At 39.2% G+C, this 14,605-nt stretch overlaps 1 protein-coding gene across 1 annotated transcript in view; it reads left to right on the forward strand.

Annotated features, from left to right (window-relative positions):
- Positions 1–829: 829 nt before the first annotated feature.
- ASZ1 (ankyrin repeat, SAM and basic leucine zipper domain containing 1) overlaps positions 830–14,605 on the forward strand; it is a 35,696-nt gene continuing 21,920 nt past the window's right edge. Inside the window, 4 exon segments of the mRNA XM_057390466.1 lie at positions 830–960; positions 2,511–2,607; positions 7,299–7,421; positions 10,176–10,287. Of these exon segments, the coding sequence (XP_057246449.1) occupies positions 856–960; positions 2,511–2,607; positions 7,299–7,421; positions 10,176–10,287 (437 nt within the window). The 5' untranslated portion in view covers positions 830–855.

Consider the following 14,605-nt stretch of genomic DNA (forward strand, 5'->3'; position numbering starts at 1 on the left):
GTTAAAATTAAAATTAACTTCCAAAAATGACATTTTTACAGTGTCATGGGCACAAGGACTACAGCTATCATTTCATACTCTTCTCCAAGACCAAACTCCTGTCATTTTGAGCCTGGGGTAAGGTCTGAGCTGAGCTCCAAGAGCAGTGTTGGTCGTGGATGAAACACAGAACATCGCTCCTCGTCGGTTCTACAAAGAGTTTCACGGGAACGTTGTGATGGGCATTATTATCGGTCATTAGAAAGAAACCCAACCATAGCTCTAAAGTTGCAAGTAATGCCCCATGTAGGCAGGCTGGATGCMGACAGTCTAGCTCATCATGCACGGCTGAGGCTCGCCTTTCCCCCGAGGGTGTCCCCACCGCAGGCTCGGGCTGTGTTACACTGCGTGTGCACAGTGATGTCACTGCCTGCTCTACGGGAGGGGGCGTGGAAACAGCACGCTAATAACGTCATCAATTAAAGAGAGRGACACGTATCTTTTACCTTGGATGCACGCATACGCATCAGCCACAGATCTCAAGAYACAACTTCACACACCGCTCTGCTGCGTCACCTACTACTCACAACGCACCGGAGCCACGAGTGCGCCACGTGCTTACAGGCCGCGGTCACTGATCTCCTCTCCTGGCGGGCCGTGGCGACATGCCCAGCACGGAGCAGCCCTCCCGASCCCTCCCCAGCCCCGCTGCCCGCCCATGACACGCTCCCGGCACGGCACGGCCCGGCTGGGCGCGGCCCCGTCCCGCCTCTCTGAGGGGCGGGCCCGGGGGGGCGGGGCGCGGGAAGGCGGGAAAGCGGCCGCCTCGGCCACGTGACCAGCTGGGCTGAGGCGACGCGCGCGGTCCGGTCCGCCATGGCCGCGGTGCTCTGCCCRTCCCGCGTCGTGGCGGGCGGCGACGAAGGCAGCGACAGCGACGATGGCGACTGGGACATTAAYGTCATGCGGCAGGAGCCGCAGGTGGGTCTGAATCTCCGTGCKCTTGGTGCCCGCCAGCCGTGGCCGTCTCGGGGTGGAGGGCGGCCTCGGCTTGGAACCGTGAGGGTCGCAGAGGCGAGTGCCTTTGTTGCTTCCTCTTAGGCTATTTCCTACCAGGGTACCCTCTTTCTAGTAAATGAAACGTTAATTGTACGGGGTTTGTCTTATTGCATAAACCCCTAATGTTTATTTAAAAACGCTTTCTTCCCTTAAGTAGCAGACCCTAGTCCTAGTCATATTTCAGCATGAGAGTAAATTTGAGAGTGGYCGGATAAGTCTGTTTTAAGTATCTGAGACTCTTGCTAATTTGAAGATTTCAGTAGTTCTCTTAYATAAAACAGGTGTGAAGTGTCCATTAGCGTGAGGTAGATTCTCCTCGCGTTTTTAAGTGTTGGTTTGTTTCATGACCAGAATTGAAAAATCGATGTGTAACTGAATTCTTGTAACTCTGAAGTACTCAGGCTAAAGGTTATAGCCAGTGTTCTAGGGGCCTTGATCATAAAATAGAGGTTCCTGTCCAAAGATGTATGTTACTTGAAAATTGTTGTCTGAGTAGAATAAAAATAGGGCTAAATTGTTCTATTGATTCTTTCTCACTTTTGGTTTGMTTGACACTTTTGTTGGAGTCTTTACAAATGTTATTGGAAAGATGGGCTACAATGTGTTGTGAAAATTGTGTATTTCTATGTTATAATGCTAGGRGTTTAAAACTTAGGATGAAAGACAACTTCGTTTCATACCCACTTCTGTCTCTATGGAGACTAATGAATAATCAGTCCTCTACTTACACCTGTATGTAAATGTTTTGTACAATCGAGATCCTTCCAATAGCAATCTTCAGCTGCATCTGCAGCTTTAATAGAGAACAAAGCTATGATGCTTTCGAAAAGAACTTGATTTGGGCAACTGTCTGATGCATAAACTAGTTTTATGGTCAGTACATTTTTCAGCCAGAATTATTATAATGCAGCGTTCCAAATGCCTCTGTCACCACAGAATAGGATGAGAGAGGAACTGTAACCCCTCAGAAATGGACTTTGTGGTGTGTTAGGCCAGAGAGATAGTCATTGAGGTACCTTGGCTCAAACTTTCATATCTGAAAGTTCTGTTTTTTAACATTGTACTTCACAACATGTGAAAGATACGAAAAAAAWCCCAAGAAAGGTACAGAAATGCATTGCAAAGTTTTTGTAGTGCCATAAGATGAAAAATAATCTGTATTTAAATCAAATTCTGGTAAGAAAAATTGAGAGCAGCGTGGGAGGATAGCAGRTCTGTTGAGAAAGAAGGTATTTCCATTTTTCAGAGAATGGAACTTCTCAAAAAAATTGATTTTAAAACTTAGGCTTTTTTTAGTCGAACCTGAACAGATCTACAGGGATGGRAGAGCAAAGATTTTACTTTGCTCTTTCCCCTCTCCTGTGTTACACCTTTTCAGAGATCATTAATGCTTTTATACTGAAACCAAGCTATATTGTTTTTGCCTTGAAACAGTCTCTAGGTTTTGACTTAATTTTTCTGTGTTTATCTAGCAGTTGGATCAAATGTTACTGATGGACAAGAATGAGGCATTAAAGAAGGCTCTGTTTCGAGGTGATGTGTCATTAATTGAAGAACTGTTAAACTCAGGTGAGGAAAGTTAGTTACAAAGTTAAATATTTTTTATTGCAGTAGCAAGAATACTTCAGTTTTTCATTTAGGACATTTCAAAAGGACTTTATATCCTTTATTGCAAGCATTCACGTGCTCCTACATGCACTCAAGATGTTATTTTGGAAGATTAAATTACATTTTCATTGACTCATGTTGAATATTTCAGTACATTTCTTCTGATTTATGTTTCTTTCGTAAGTCAGGAGCCGTGAAAATTCAGATAACTATAATGTTTGAACTATGTAATAAGGTGTTTCTCTGTTTTCAGGTGCATCTTTATCACACAAATAACAATTACAGACACTCRATTGGAAGGGTTTAAATTGAGAAGGGGTAATTCAGCAGGTGGTCTTATTTTGGTGTTGAAAGTTACACTGTGGGTAATAAGGGGAGGCTAGCCTTTTTCATTTTAATGCTTCTGCGGTTTGGAAATTCCTTTTCCTTTTTTTTTTCCCTCCCCTTCACAGCATTGTTAAGTTTCTGGTATGTGCCCTATGTAATACTGCTGTCCTGGCAACATCAGCTGAACAAAGATTTTGTGATTCTGAAAGGTCTAACAGGCTTTGTGTGGCATTTGTCACTAAGAAGTAGTCTGTTTTAACACTGAAAGCCTTTTCCCCTTTTCTGTTACTCAGTATTTGTCTTTAATGTGTTTGTTAATCAGTGTTAGGAAGATTGGATCACTTACTGAAGCATCCAGGGCAATCAGAAACTGCATAGCTGAGTTGACCTGCCTAGTGATAATTGTCAGGAAGTTCTGCTTCAGCAAGCAAGGAGAATATGGTAACCAAGGGCTTGTTCTCAGAGGAAAATCTGTCTTATGGAAGAAAGTCGTTTCTTAGCTAGCAGTGAGCATTTATGAGTTTTGAAACAATGAYATTATTTGCCCTTTTAAAAGCCAACTGTTTCTCAGCACAATGGGGGAATGGTTTGTTTTTTTAGATTGAGAAAAACTATTGCATGGGCTGAAACACAAGAAATGCAGCACAAGAGTGAAATGTATCTGTCCTGCTTTGAGAAAATATATTCTCATTTATAGGTAGAGTTTATAGTTACAACTGTGCATCAAGATTACTTAATTGTTTTGCCACAACTATCCATTCTTAATTGTATTGCAGTCAAAACAGCAATAGTTCATTTTCTGTGCTGATGCCTGCTGCACATTGGACAATTCTGTGCTGTTGGAAGATGGTAATAGGTTTTTGTAAGAGCATAGGTTTGGGCCAAGGATTCATGGGGTCTAGTTTCCTGTCTCCTGAAATGAATAAAGCAGTATCATARAAGAATATATCCTTTCCTTCAAATGGGATCAGCAGTAAATTCTGACCATCCAGTGCTGTTCTGCAAAGCGGTAGAACACAGTGCCTATCAGGGAGGCCTTTCTGAAGAAAGGTAACATTGTCCTTCAGAGAATTTGTGCTCAGATTAAATCTTTGCGTCCAGAATTACCTTTAGTGTATGTTTGGTGGAGCTTGTAGGAGGCTCRCTGCCAGCAATCAGCCAAACTCAGGGTTTTCGTTGGATTTCTGAGCAAGAGAAGAGTTGCTTTCCTTTGGGAGAATGAGAGCATATTGTCGTCTGGCTTGCTTAGATGTTGCTTTAGGATTTTTTGATGCTGAGGCAGTTTAACAGAGCTTTTTTAGGAGATGGACAAGCACAATGCTTTTTCTTACCACTCCTATAAAATGGCAACTTAAGAAAAAGTTYCTAAAGTACATGTCATAAAAGATAATGCAAGGAAGTAGAACGTTCAAAGATGACTTGGACATTTGGGTCTGCTTTAGGAGTAAAAATACTTAACACCATGTGGTTCATGTGTTCCATTTCCTAAAATGGGATTAAAAATTATGACCTTATGGCGCTTTAGTCTGGTTAAAGTTAACTACACTCAAATCTCTTTTGTGTTTTCATTCAATAGTTTGTTCCACTTATCTCTTTGAATGAATGCTGGAGCTCGTCTCATCTTTTGTGAGCCAGTTCAGGGATTATAAGTAGTAGCAAAGTACAGGAATGGGAGGTGCATAATGTGTGAGTATAATTTCTCAGCCAGTTTAGGACTCTGAACCCTGAGTCAGGTGACCACCATAGCTGGCCCAGCAGTGGGAGACATCAGCAGCTCTAATATGACTCAGTTTTAAGGTGTTGTGGGAACACAGCATTAAGTGCTGACAGTTTTAAATCAGTACTTCTGCTAGAGAGAAGTCTTGGAGAATCAAGCATTTTACAACTTCCCCTCAGGTAAATGGTGTCTGAATGTGAGTGGATTCCAATACTAAGAGCTGTTCTTAACCTGAATGAAAATCAAGACCTCATATTTTTGGTGTCAAACATGGAAACATTATCAGAGTTGTATTTTTCTCAATAAAAAGAGTCTTTCTACCATACCTGTTATTAGCCACAGTCAAGAAAGTGTCTGGAAAGGATATGGGAGAAACAATAGTAGTCACAAAAAGAATACAATTCCTCCTTGCTGTTTTTTTGCTTYGCTGTTATTCGTATTCTTCACAGAGTTTCTGCTGTATAGCTAGTCTGTGTCCAGAATGTATTTCTCCCCATTGCTTAAATAGGAAGATCTTAACTGTAACTCACATTGTRAGGAAGAATGTTGTATCTTGTTTGTTTCCTAGCTGTAATTTGAGGCSAGGTGACTGAAAAGCTTGCGCCTACAGAGGAACACAGATAATGGCAGGTAGGGGAGCCCAAATAATGCCCTGGTCCAGCTCCTCCCAGGCTCATCATGGAAGCCAGTAGCCTGTTACAGGCCCATCTCTGCGGTCTCAGAGAAGCAGAGAAGCCCACGGGCAGGCAAATTACAAACTCAGAGCAAGGCTCTCCCAGGGCTGTAACATAAAGTCCTTGTGCCTGAGGGCTAAGCAGCTGTAGGGAAAGGAGAAAGTGACAGCTGTGCCAGTCACAGGAGTGGGGTCAGAGGTCTGAGGCCAATGTGTCTGTGTGCCAGCATCTGGAGGAGATAGATGACAGGATGATRCCAGCGCTTGTGTGTTCATAAGAGTGTTCTGTTTGTGTTGATCGCTATGGCCAGTGGGCTGTGTGTGCCTGCTGGGAAGACACACTCAGCATCAGTATGGGTTGGACCTGGGGTTGCAGAGCTGCAGCACCCTCACTTCTCTCTGGCTGTTGGATCTGGCCTGATTTTTCACTAAAAATTTTTTTCTGGCCTTCACTCTTTTATAGGATTTCTTAAGGGCCATTTTAAATGCTGAAATAACACTGCTTACTTCAACAACAGAAACCTTTTAAGGCTAACAGGGTGGCAGTTTTCTGTTTGGTTGTTTTTGTTTTTTTTCTTAATAGTATTACTTCAGTGGGCTGTTGTATATCAGACTTGTTAAATTCTTGAAGTAACTGCGAGAAATATCTGATATGACTGCTAAGGGACATTTGCTGGCTCCCTGTGTAGAACTTTTGTGAGCTTCAACAAAACTTTAGAGCACTGCAGACTGGCCAGTGTGCTGTGACATTAACTGCAGCTAGTATGTATACATTGCTAAGGAGATTTAATTGTAACTTCTGTGGCTTGCAGGTGTTAGAATGCTTCATCATGTTAGAATGCTTTCATGAATTGCTACTTCTTTATTGATTCTACAGTTCCAGAAATTAAGAAATTAAAGAATCAATCCAAGAGCAGTGATCTGTTAATCCCTCAGTTTCAGTGACTTTCTGTTGTTACACTGAACACACTTYTGATGTAGTATCAAGACAGGGAAAGTACACATTCTGCATGAAAAGGTATGCGTGTAGCTTAACTGTCACAATTTTTTTGGTATGGTTTTGGGGTTTTTTTTCAGAGTGTTTTTTCCTAAAGAAGTATTTTAAGGTATCTGTAGTAAGCATAGGGGCGAATATGGAATGAGCTGATGGAAACTGTTCTAGAGGTAGTAAGATTTGTTGAAGGGTTGAAGGAAAGATGATTCTTCTCACTGAAAAAATGCAGAGGTTTTGACTAGAAAGTTGTCAGATGAGTGTCTCAGTCTGGTACTTGGTTCTTGGTGCATTTGGAAGGGCTGGGCTGTCTGGCAGGCGTGTTTCTAGCCATTTTAGCCATTCTGGCTATTATAAAGAGTAACAAACAATTCTGTTGATTGGGTTTGAACATTGCATAGTCTCCTATTTCTTCTTTTTATTGAGATAGTATTTTGTTAGAACTGAGCGCAAATCTGCTAACTAACTGTCTTGCAGTACAGAGAACGAAAGAAGCTGTGAAGCAGGAAACCCTAGATGTTGTGATCTTAATTGCCTGACAAGCAATTTGCTTCCACCACAGTCCTGCTGGCTTGACAAGAGTCAAAATTTTTCATTTTGATTGAAGAAAACAATTGCACAGAACTAGAGAAAATACATTCCATGTGCTTATGTGGAATTATTTTTGCAGCTAAAATTTGGTCTTTTTAATGTAGTCTTTCTTGTGGTACATAACTCCTTGGATTGAGAACTGAGCTTCATTGTTGTGAGTTTTAGAAGTTGTTTTCTGGTGTTCTAAATAAAGATGTATTAAAAAAAGGAAAATGCTTTAAGAGATTTCTTTCCCTAGGACTAAATGCAAACAGGGTGTGGCCTTTGTAATGATACATATTGAGAATAAGGTTTATAAAAAGCTTGTTTGTTGTCACGCAGTTTTATGATTTTAATTTCTTAAATTTTGACAGGTATCAGCATAGAAACTAGCTTTCAGTTTGGATGGACTCCACTGATGTGTGCAGCCAGTGTGGCTAACTTTGCAGTAGTACGTCTTCTTCTGGACAGAGGTGCTAATGCATGTTTTCAAATAGGTAAGATGGGAAATGAAAAATATTGGCCAGTAATGCTCAGTGCCAGGCATTGTCCCTGTCCTTATATTCCTGTTTACATACATAGGTAAAAGAATCAAAAGTTCACAGTGGAACTGGGACCTACTCTACCTTTCACAGTTTTGAAATAGAATTAATAGTTTTAAAGTGGAAACTGTGTTCTTGGAATTGATCTGGAATCAATTGATGCATTTTCTTGTTCTTTCTCAATTCCATTTTCCCCACACTTCCCGAACCTCAAGTAGTTTTTAAAAAAGTGTTTGGAAGTACTTCTCAAAAATTCTAGTATAAAGTTGTACAGGTAAAACTTCTTTGTTTGGTCCTGTTATGAAGTATGTATGTGCAGAGACCAGACAACATCTCAAACAACATGAATGACTCTCCAGTTCATGTGAAACTAATATGAAATTTTCTGAAACTTGAGTGCAATTTTTCCATTTTCTATTAAGAAGRCTGTTCTGTATATTACTACATCACCTTTTTCTGCAAGAGTTTAGTGTAGCTTCAAGTACTATCAGTTCGTCTGTCAATTTTTATAGCTTAATAATAACTCTTTTTCTACTTAAATTATGGTTGTTTTCCATCTCTCCCATTGCATTGTAATATTTAACCCACAGTACTGCCATGCAGGTAAAAGTAGTGATCATATTATCCAATAACTTGCCAATATTTGCAGTAGTAATAGACTGAAAGGCAGATGGTACAAATCTGGCTCTCTGAAAGTTTTCTCTGACCTCTTAGCAGTTGTTCAGAGAATTAGAGTAGATTGCCTACTCCAAAAGCAATTGTGCCTTCTTCTAATTGCTGTCCTTGTAGCCAGTTCTAGAGAATTTCCATGTGCCTGTCTACAGTTCCTACCTGTTACTTGTTTATGGCTGTAGAAAGCTATAAATGGGGCAAAAACTGTTCTGGGTAATAGTTTAGGCTGACCAGGTAACCAAATGCATGGCATTTTTTCATTTGTGTGAACTGTCTTTGCCCAAAGTGGCACCTCACTAGGATCAGGTTTCTTGGCTTGTTTCCCTGTTAGACTGTGTAGGGAAACTGTAACTAGGGCATATGGGTAGCAGAGTACTGTCCAGGAGCAGTCTTGTAAGAGTCAGGTCATGTGTGTTCAGTAAAGCTCTGCTATCCTAAACGGGCATTAAATCTCACCAGTCCTCTTGCTGATTTTTACATCAGCAGGCAATCATACAAGTGATCCTGTAATAATTTTTCATCTAGTCTGAGCATAAACTTACATTTTTGCACTCTTTTAGCAGTTTTTCTCTGTAAAAGAGAAATCTGACAATTCTAAAGTGTTTCTTCCCTTTCATCTCTTGCTCACATATATGAGCTGTAGGTAGGCTAATAGAAATTAATTTCCCACTCTTTATCACTGCCTGAGATAAAGCATACAAATACAACTGCAGGTTCCTCCCGAATACCATTCCAAGATTAATAGTGCTTTATTTAAAGTCCATCTTTCCATTCATGTTCTAGTTGATAATCAGGTTAAGCGCTTTGAGTAAAAATTTGTCAGTGTATCAAGTAATTCTACATGAGGCAATTGAAAATTAAAAGATGCTATATTAAAAAAAACAAATAATTTACATGTAGAACCAAGTTGTAGAGGTGGTGGGACAAGAGGTGATGAGAGATAGACCAGTGGGAGCAAAGTACATAACAAACTTTTCATGTTTAAATATAATGAAATCTGACCTCATTGAAGAATAAAGATGTTAGCTATACACAGTCTTAAAATTTCTACAAGAAAATTAGAAAATATGTTGTAGCATTTGATAGGATCTGAAGTAGATAYGGCTAATATTATACTTCTTAAATGGATGAAGGCATGTTTGAACTTGTGAACGAGTTTGTGCAATAAACAAAATGGCCAGTTATTCAAATGGCAGTCTTCTAAATGGCACTGGGGGCAGCTAATTTACTAAGGTCTTTGAGGTGTTATGTTTCCCATATGGAAGCCATGGTAATCATGGGAAAGGAGGTCTCCWGTGTTCTGTAGGCAAACAGCATTGGTAGAGCTTTGATTTATGAGCCAAGGTGGCATGTAAYACCCAGCTGGTTTCAGAGCAGGAGTAGTAAATATGCTGGTATTCTTATCAACTGTGTAGATAGATGTTCTTTAAAACCACATCTAAACCAATACTTTTCGTGCTTCTCCTGCCACTACTGGACCGGTAAATTAAATAAATTTAATTCTTCCTCCTGAAGGCCTATCATAAGCCCTTTTCCTTCAAATGTCCTTTGTATGGGCCTCTATTCTCCCAAAATTGGTGTTGCTATGTGTATATAATATATATCATGTACCTGTTTTTATCCGTTGCAGTTATGTTCCTGTCAGCTGTCTGTTGCTTGCCTTTAGCGGAGGGGAGGAACAGGGAGTGAATCTACTGGTGTGAAGTGCGTTTTGAGAAATTAGCATCTATACTTAGGCTCCTACTGTAGTTTTGGGGTGCTTGCAAAGTATTCTAAAGCATTCTAGTATTCAGTAGGAATAGATGCTTTGCTACTGCAATTCACTCTCATCTTTCTGAGTGTCTCTTCACGTGCCTTTGTCTTACCTGATCATTCTAATGACTTTCACAGACAGGAAAACAAGATTGTTAGCTGTTTCCAAATCCTGTAGAGTATCAAAACCTGTTAACAGCTCTAGGAAATAAAGACTTTTAATGGAACTTCTGGATTAGCATGGTGTTTACATCTGTAGTTCTCTAACTGCAAATTTCCAAACAGATAAGTACACTGTGTTGATGGCAGCATGTACTGCACAAGCTTCAGAGGAGAACATCTTGAACACCGTCGAACTGCTTCTGTCAAGGAATGCTGACCCTAACCTTGCTTGCAGGTACCAAAACCCCTATGCCTGTGGATACAGTACAAAATTTAGTATTATTATACAGAGATGTATTTATAGACATAGCTGTTGTTGGTTAAGATGAAATATACTTGTAATTTCACTGCTTTTTCCATTAGAAAAGATTAATCCCCAGAAACTTAAATCTGTTAGTACAGTTGTTAATCTGAGTAAATAAKACTATGATTAGTTTTATCAAATTTTAAATATGCTCGTCAGCTGAACAAGATATAAATCAATCTTAATTATTCACTTAACTGAAGTATTAGGGCAAGAAATATGTCCTCTGCCTTTCCTAAGTCATATTGCCTCTTCTGCATAGGGATGGAAGTTAAATCAGTTAATTATTTAAATTCATGCCTTTCTTTTGAGCTTTTAAGGATATTCAGCTATATTCTTTTCACAGACTGCTTCTGTGGAAAACAAAATGCTGTAAATAAAATACATAGGTTCCGCTGCAATCTGTAATAATTCAGATTAAGGTTTTAAACTCCTTTTAAAAACAAGTAATAACGTCCTTCTTCAATTTTGTGTCTTAGCAGTCTGAAGTGGTCCATTGTGAGATGCCTGTAGGTGCACAGTCTGATGAAATGTTTCATTTTACATCAAAAAGAAATAAATTCTGCAYTGACTCTGTCTAGTTAGTTCTTGCCTCTGCCAAAAAAGTACTGTTTAGGTCAACTCATTTTTCAGCTAACAGAATTTTTTTATACTGCACCTCTTTCAGCATATTACCTGGGATATATAAATTGAATAGCTCTTAAAAAGAATAAAATTAAAGGCCTTTGGTTTTCCTTAATAGAATTCAATTACTCAAGACCCTGATCCTCACTGAACATAGTACTGATAGGCAAGGAAGAAACACAGTGATGCTGAAGTGCAACTGATACCTAGGACAGGTTTAAATGCTATTCCTTTACTCTTATCAGAGAGACTAGAAACTGTTCATGAGAGGAGACAAAGCTACACAGTCTAAAATAATTATATATTGTTGTTGTCAGATAGCTGAGTGTTAGAATAAACATCCTGCTTTAAAGAACRAGGGGAGTCTTTGCCTTATTAACTTTGTCTTCGGTGTTAAAAATGTAAGAAAGATAGCAAAGCTGCAGGTTTGCATTTGGACAGGCCTTTGACTGAACTTTGGGGGAAAAATGAGTGAATGCTGACGCAAGAAGTCGGAATTTTAGTTTTTAACTGTTAYTTATAAACTTAGAGTATGTTTTCCATGGTTGATCTTTATATAAAAACATTTATTTACTTTTTTTTTGTGGCCTAAGACATTGTGTTAACATGAGTTATTCATACATCCATTAGATACCGCTGTGGCTTTTTCACTTTTGCAGTAGTATTCTTTCTCAAATGAAAAGATAAATTAAATGACAATCGGAAATGTCATATTTGTGCCAAATAAAAGCAGATGCTTGAAAAATCCAGACCTTGTCATCTCAAATCTTCGAGCTGCCTTTATGCCTTTCCAGTATYTGACATCTGTGCATGCTGCTCCATCATGGGGTGTGCTCAGGCAGCAGCTGATTCTCATGTATTCAAAAATGAGAATGTAACACAATAAACTGGCTTATGTGATGATAAGAGATCAAGCAGCCCTTCTTTGTGGCACTGCACTCCCATTTCACCTGTTTCATTAGAGTGAGCAGAATGTTCTGCGAGAGTGATCAGAACTGTCAGGGATTTGAGATTATTATGAAAGTACTTCCTGTGTGATCAGTTTACCACAGGTATAGAATGAAGGTTCTCATTATCTGACTTTCTCAGTGTGTAAGAACTAGACTGATTCTGGGAAGCTTCTCTTTTGTCCACCAACCACTGGAATGTGTGAATGCAAAGCAGAATACTTAACTTTGATGTAAGGCAGAATTTAATGTTTATCCTTTCCCTGTTGCACTGTCAGGGCAACCACTAGGCTCTTTTATTTCATGTCATCTGGAGGTGATACACAGAAACTTGGGGTGAATGTCTAATTTATTAAATGTGTGTGAAGTAGGGAAGTACTGGTGGGAAAGAAACTGATTTTTGAAATTCAAAGAAAAGGTGAGTTTAGGAATGGGTAGGTAGATGGTTTCTTTGCAAGGGAATACAGTACTGAGTAAGTTACAATATTTTTGCTAAATCAAAATTGGAAACTGGGTACTGGTGGCTGTAAAAACAGTTTTGTTGGTAAGAATGTAGTGYATCAAAGCAAAAGTGCTAGCTAAAGGGTTTTGAAAGTCAAAAAGGCAGTAGAATAATGGCTAGGTGAAACAAGAGGGCAATGTAAGACTTACTCTGAATAGCCGTTGTAGAGCTACTATAGCCTGAATGCTTCATTTAAGTGAATCCTACCTTGAGAAATTTATTTTGCTTATCTCATGTCATTTACCTTATTCTTGCTCCAAAATGTAAATTATATACTTTAGCTCTTTTTAAGGCCTGGAAAACTTTTGGTAGCATTTTTTAAAAAACTTTTTTAACCGGCAGTGCTTTCTTAAAGTATGTTCTTACGATATTACTTTTTATATAGGGTTTCCCACTTCATCGTTAAATCCCACTAAGCCAGAAAACGGACAAACAGATTATGTYCTGTTGCTGTGAACACGCTGTTGCCACTTAATTTCTCAGTTCCAGGCTTAATGTGCAGCAGTGGAATGGTGAAACTGGCTCCAAAAGCTTCTGAAGATGCTTCCTGTTTATCCRAAGCACTGATCAGTTTGCAGATCAATAGACTAAAATTGTGTCTTGCAGCATCATTTTGTTGCTTTGGGATCTGAATAAGAAAAGATTGGAGAATAAATTCATGGTTGAATTGTTTTCTACTTGCTGTATTTTTTTTAGTATTACAGATACACTAGTCTAGTTGATAAACATATGTCCAGTTATGAGACTTACAGCTTGTCAAGATCACCAACTTGAAATACTGAATTTTCTTTAGATGTCTCCCCAATGGAAAGAAACCTGTATGTAAATAGGACGCATCTCCTCTCCTTCTTCTATGAAATTTTCCAGGAAGATCAACTTTGTCTTGCTTGAGATCATGATCCCAAGCATAACATGTTTATTTGTTAAGTATGGTGAATTCTGCGCCACAGATTTAGTTTAGCTTTTTTGAGTGAGATAGCAGACACCAGTTTTACCATGGCTCCTGATTATTATCCAGGGTAGGAGGCTTCAGGGTAATARGGCTGTTCTATTCAGCTTGTTGTCTTGTGATTTCAATTTTGTTTGATTTTTTTCCTCAAGGTGARGTGAATCTGTAAGAATTTCTGGTTGTATCTTTGTGTCCACATCACACACAAAGTTTTGGATGGCCCTAAAAGCTGAAAAAGCATCTGGTTTTATCTTTTTCTCCTGCTTGAATATAAAAGTAGGGAGACTTAGAGCATGAAGCTGTGTCAGAGGATGTTTATGTTGAATATTAGGAAAAGGTTCTTTTGCCAGAGAGTAGTCGGGCACTGGAGCAAGCTCCCCAGGGAAGTGGTCATAGCACCAAGTCTGATGGAGCTCAAGGAGTATTTGGACAATGCTCTCAACCATGTGGTGTGATTCTTAGGGTTGTCATGTCCAGGGCCTAGGAATGTCCAGGAATTGGACTCCTTGTGGATCCCTTCCAACTCAGATTTTTCTTATTCTAAAGGTAAAAACAAATAAACAAAAAAAAAAAAAACCCTCACTTCATTTGCATGAGACCTTGCTTTTTATAGAGGTGCTGCAAAGCTGGAAGCAAACATAGATTGTTTAATTAATAAATTGCTTATATGCCTTTTTAAGATTTTATTTATTTGCTGACTATGATTTGAATATCATATTATTTTGGAAAAATGTCATTTGACAAATTGTACCATACAAAAGGGCTTAATGGGTGTTTGGATGAGAAAATCATCTGCAAGCCAGACTGCTGAAACAGGCGGTTYCTCAAAATGATGAAAGGATTCTTCAGATCTTCTGTTTGGATGATAATCACTACACGCTGTGTGAATGTTTTTAGATTGCACTAAGATGTACCAGTACATTTAGTTTCTTTTCAGCTTAAGCAGGAAGTAGTGGATTTGTCATATTAAAGCTTGCTGTTGTTGTGGGAGTTCTTTGCAGGGTTGTTTTCCCTAATGCTCTCATCTCCCTCCTGTGGCCATACATGTAAATGGACTCTGCTTTGGTGGAGTGGCTCAGAGCACCCTCTCACAAGTAGAGCTGCAAATTCATGCAGCAATGTATGTGTCTCTATCCTGAGACAGCTTGTAACCTTTGAAATKAAAACTCAAGCATTAAAATGGAATGCTTGCAAGTGCTAATTACACAGTCATGTTGATGGAACTTT

The sequence above is a fragment of the Malurus melanocephalus genome, unplaced genomic scaffold, assembly GCF_030028575.1.
Source record: "Malurus melanocephalus ecotype Western Australia unplaced genomic scaffold, MMel_1.1 scaffold_27, whole genome shotgun sequence".
Lineage (NCBI taxonomy): Eukaryota > Metazoa > Chordata > Aves > Passeriformes > Maluridae > Malurus > Malurus melanocephalus.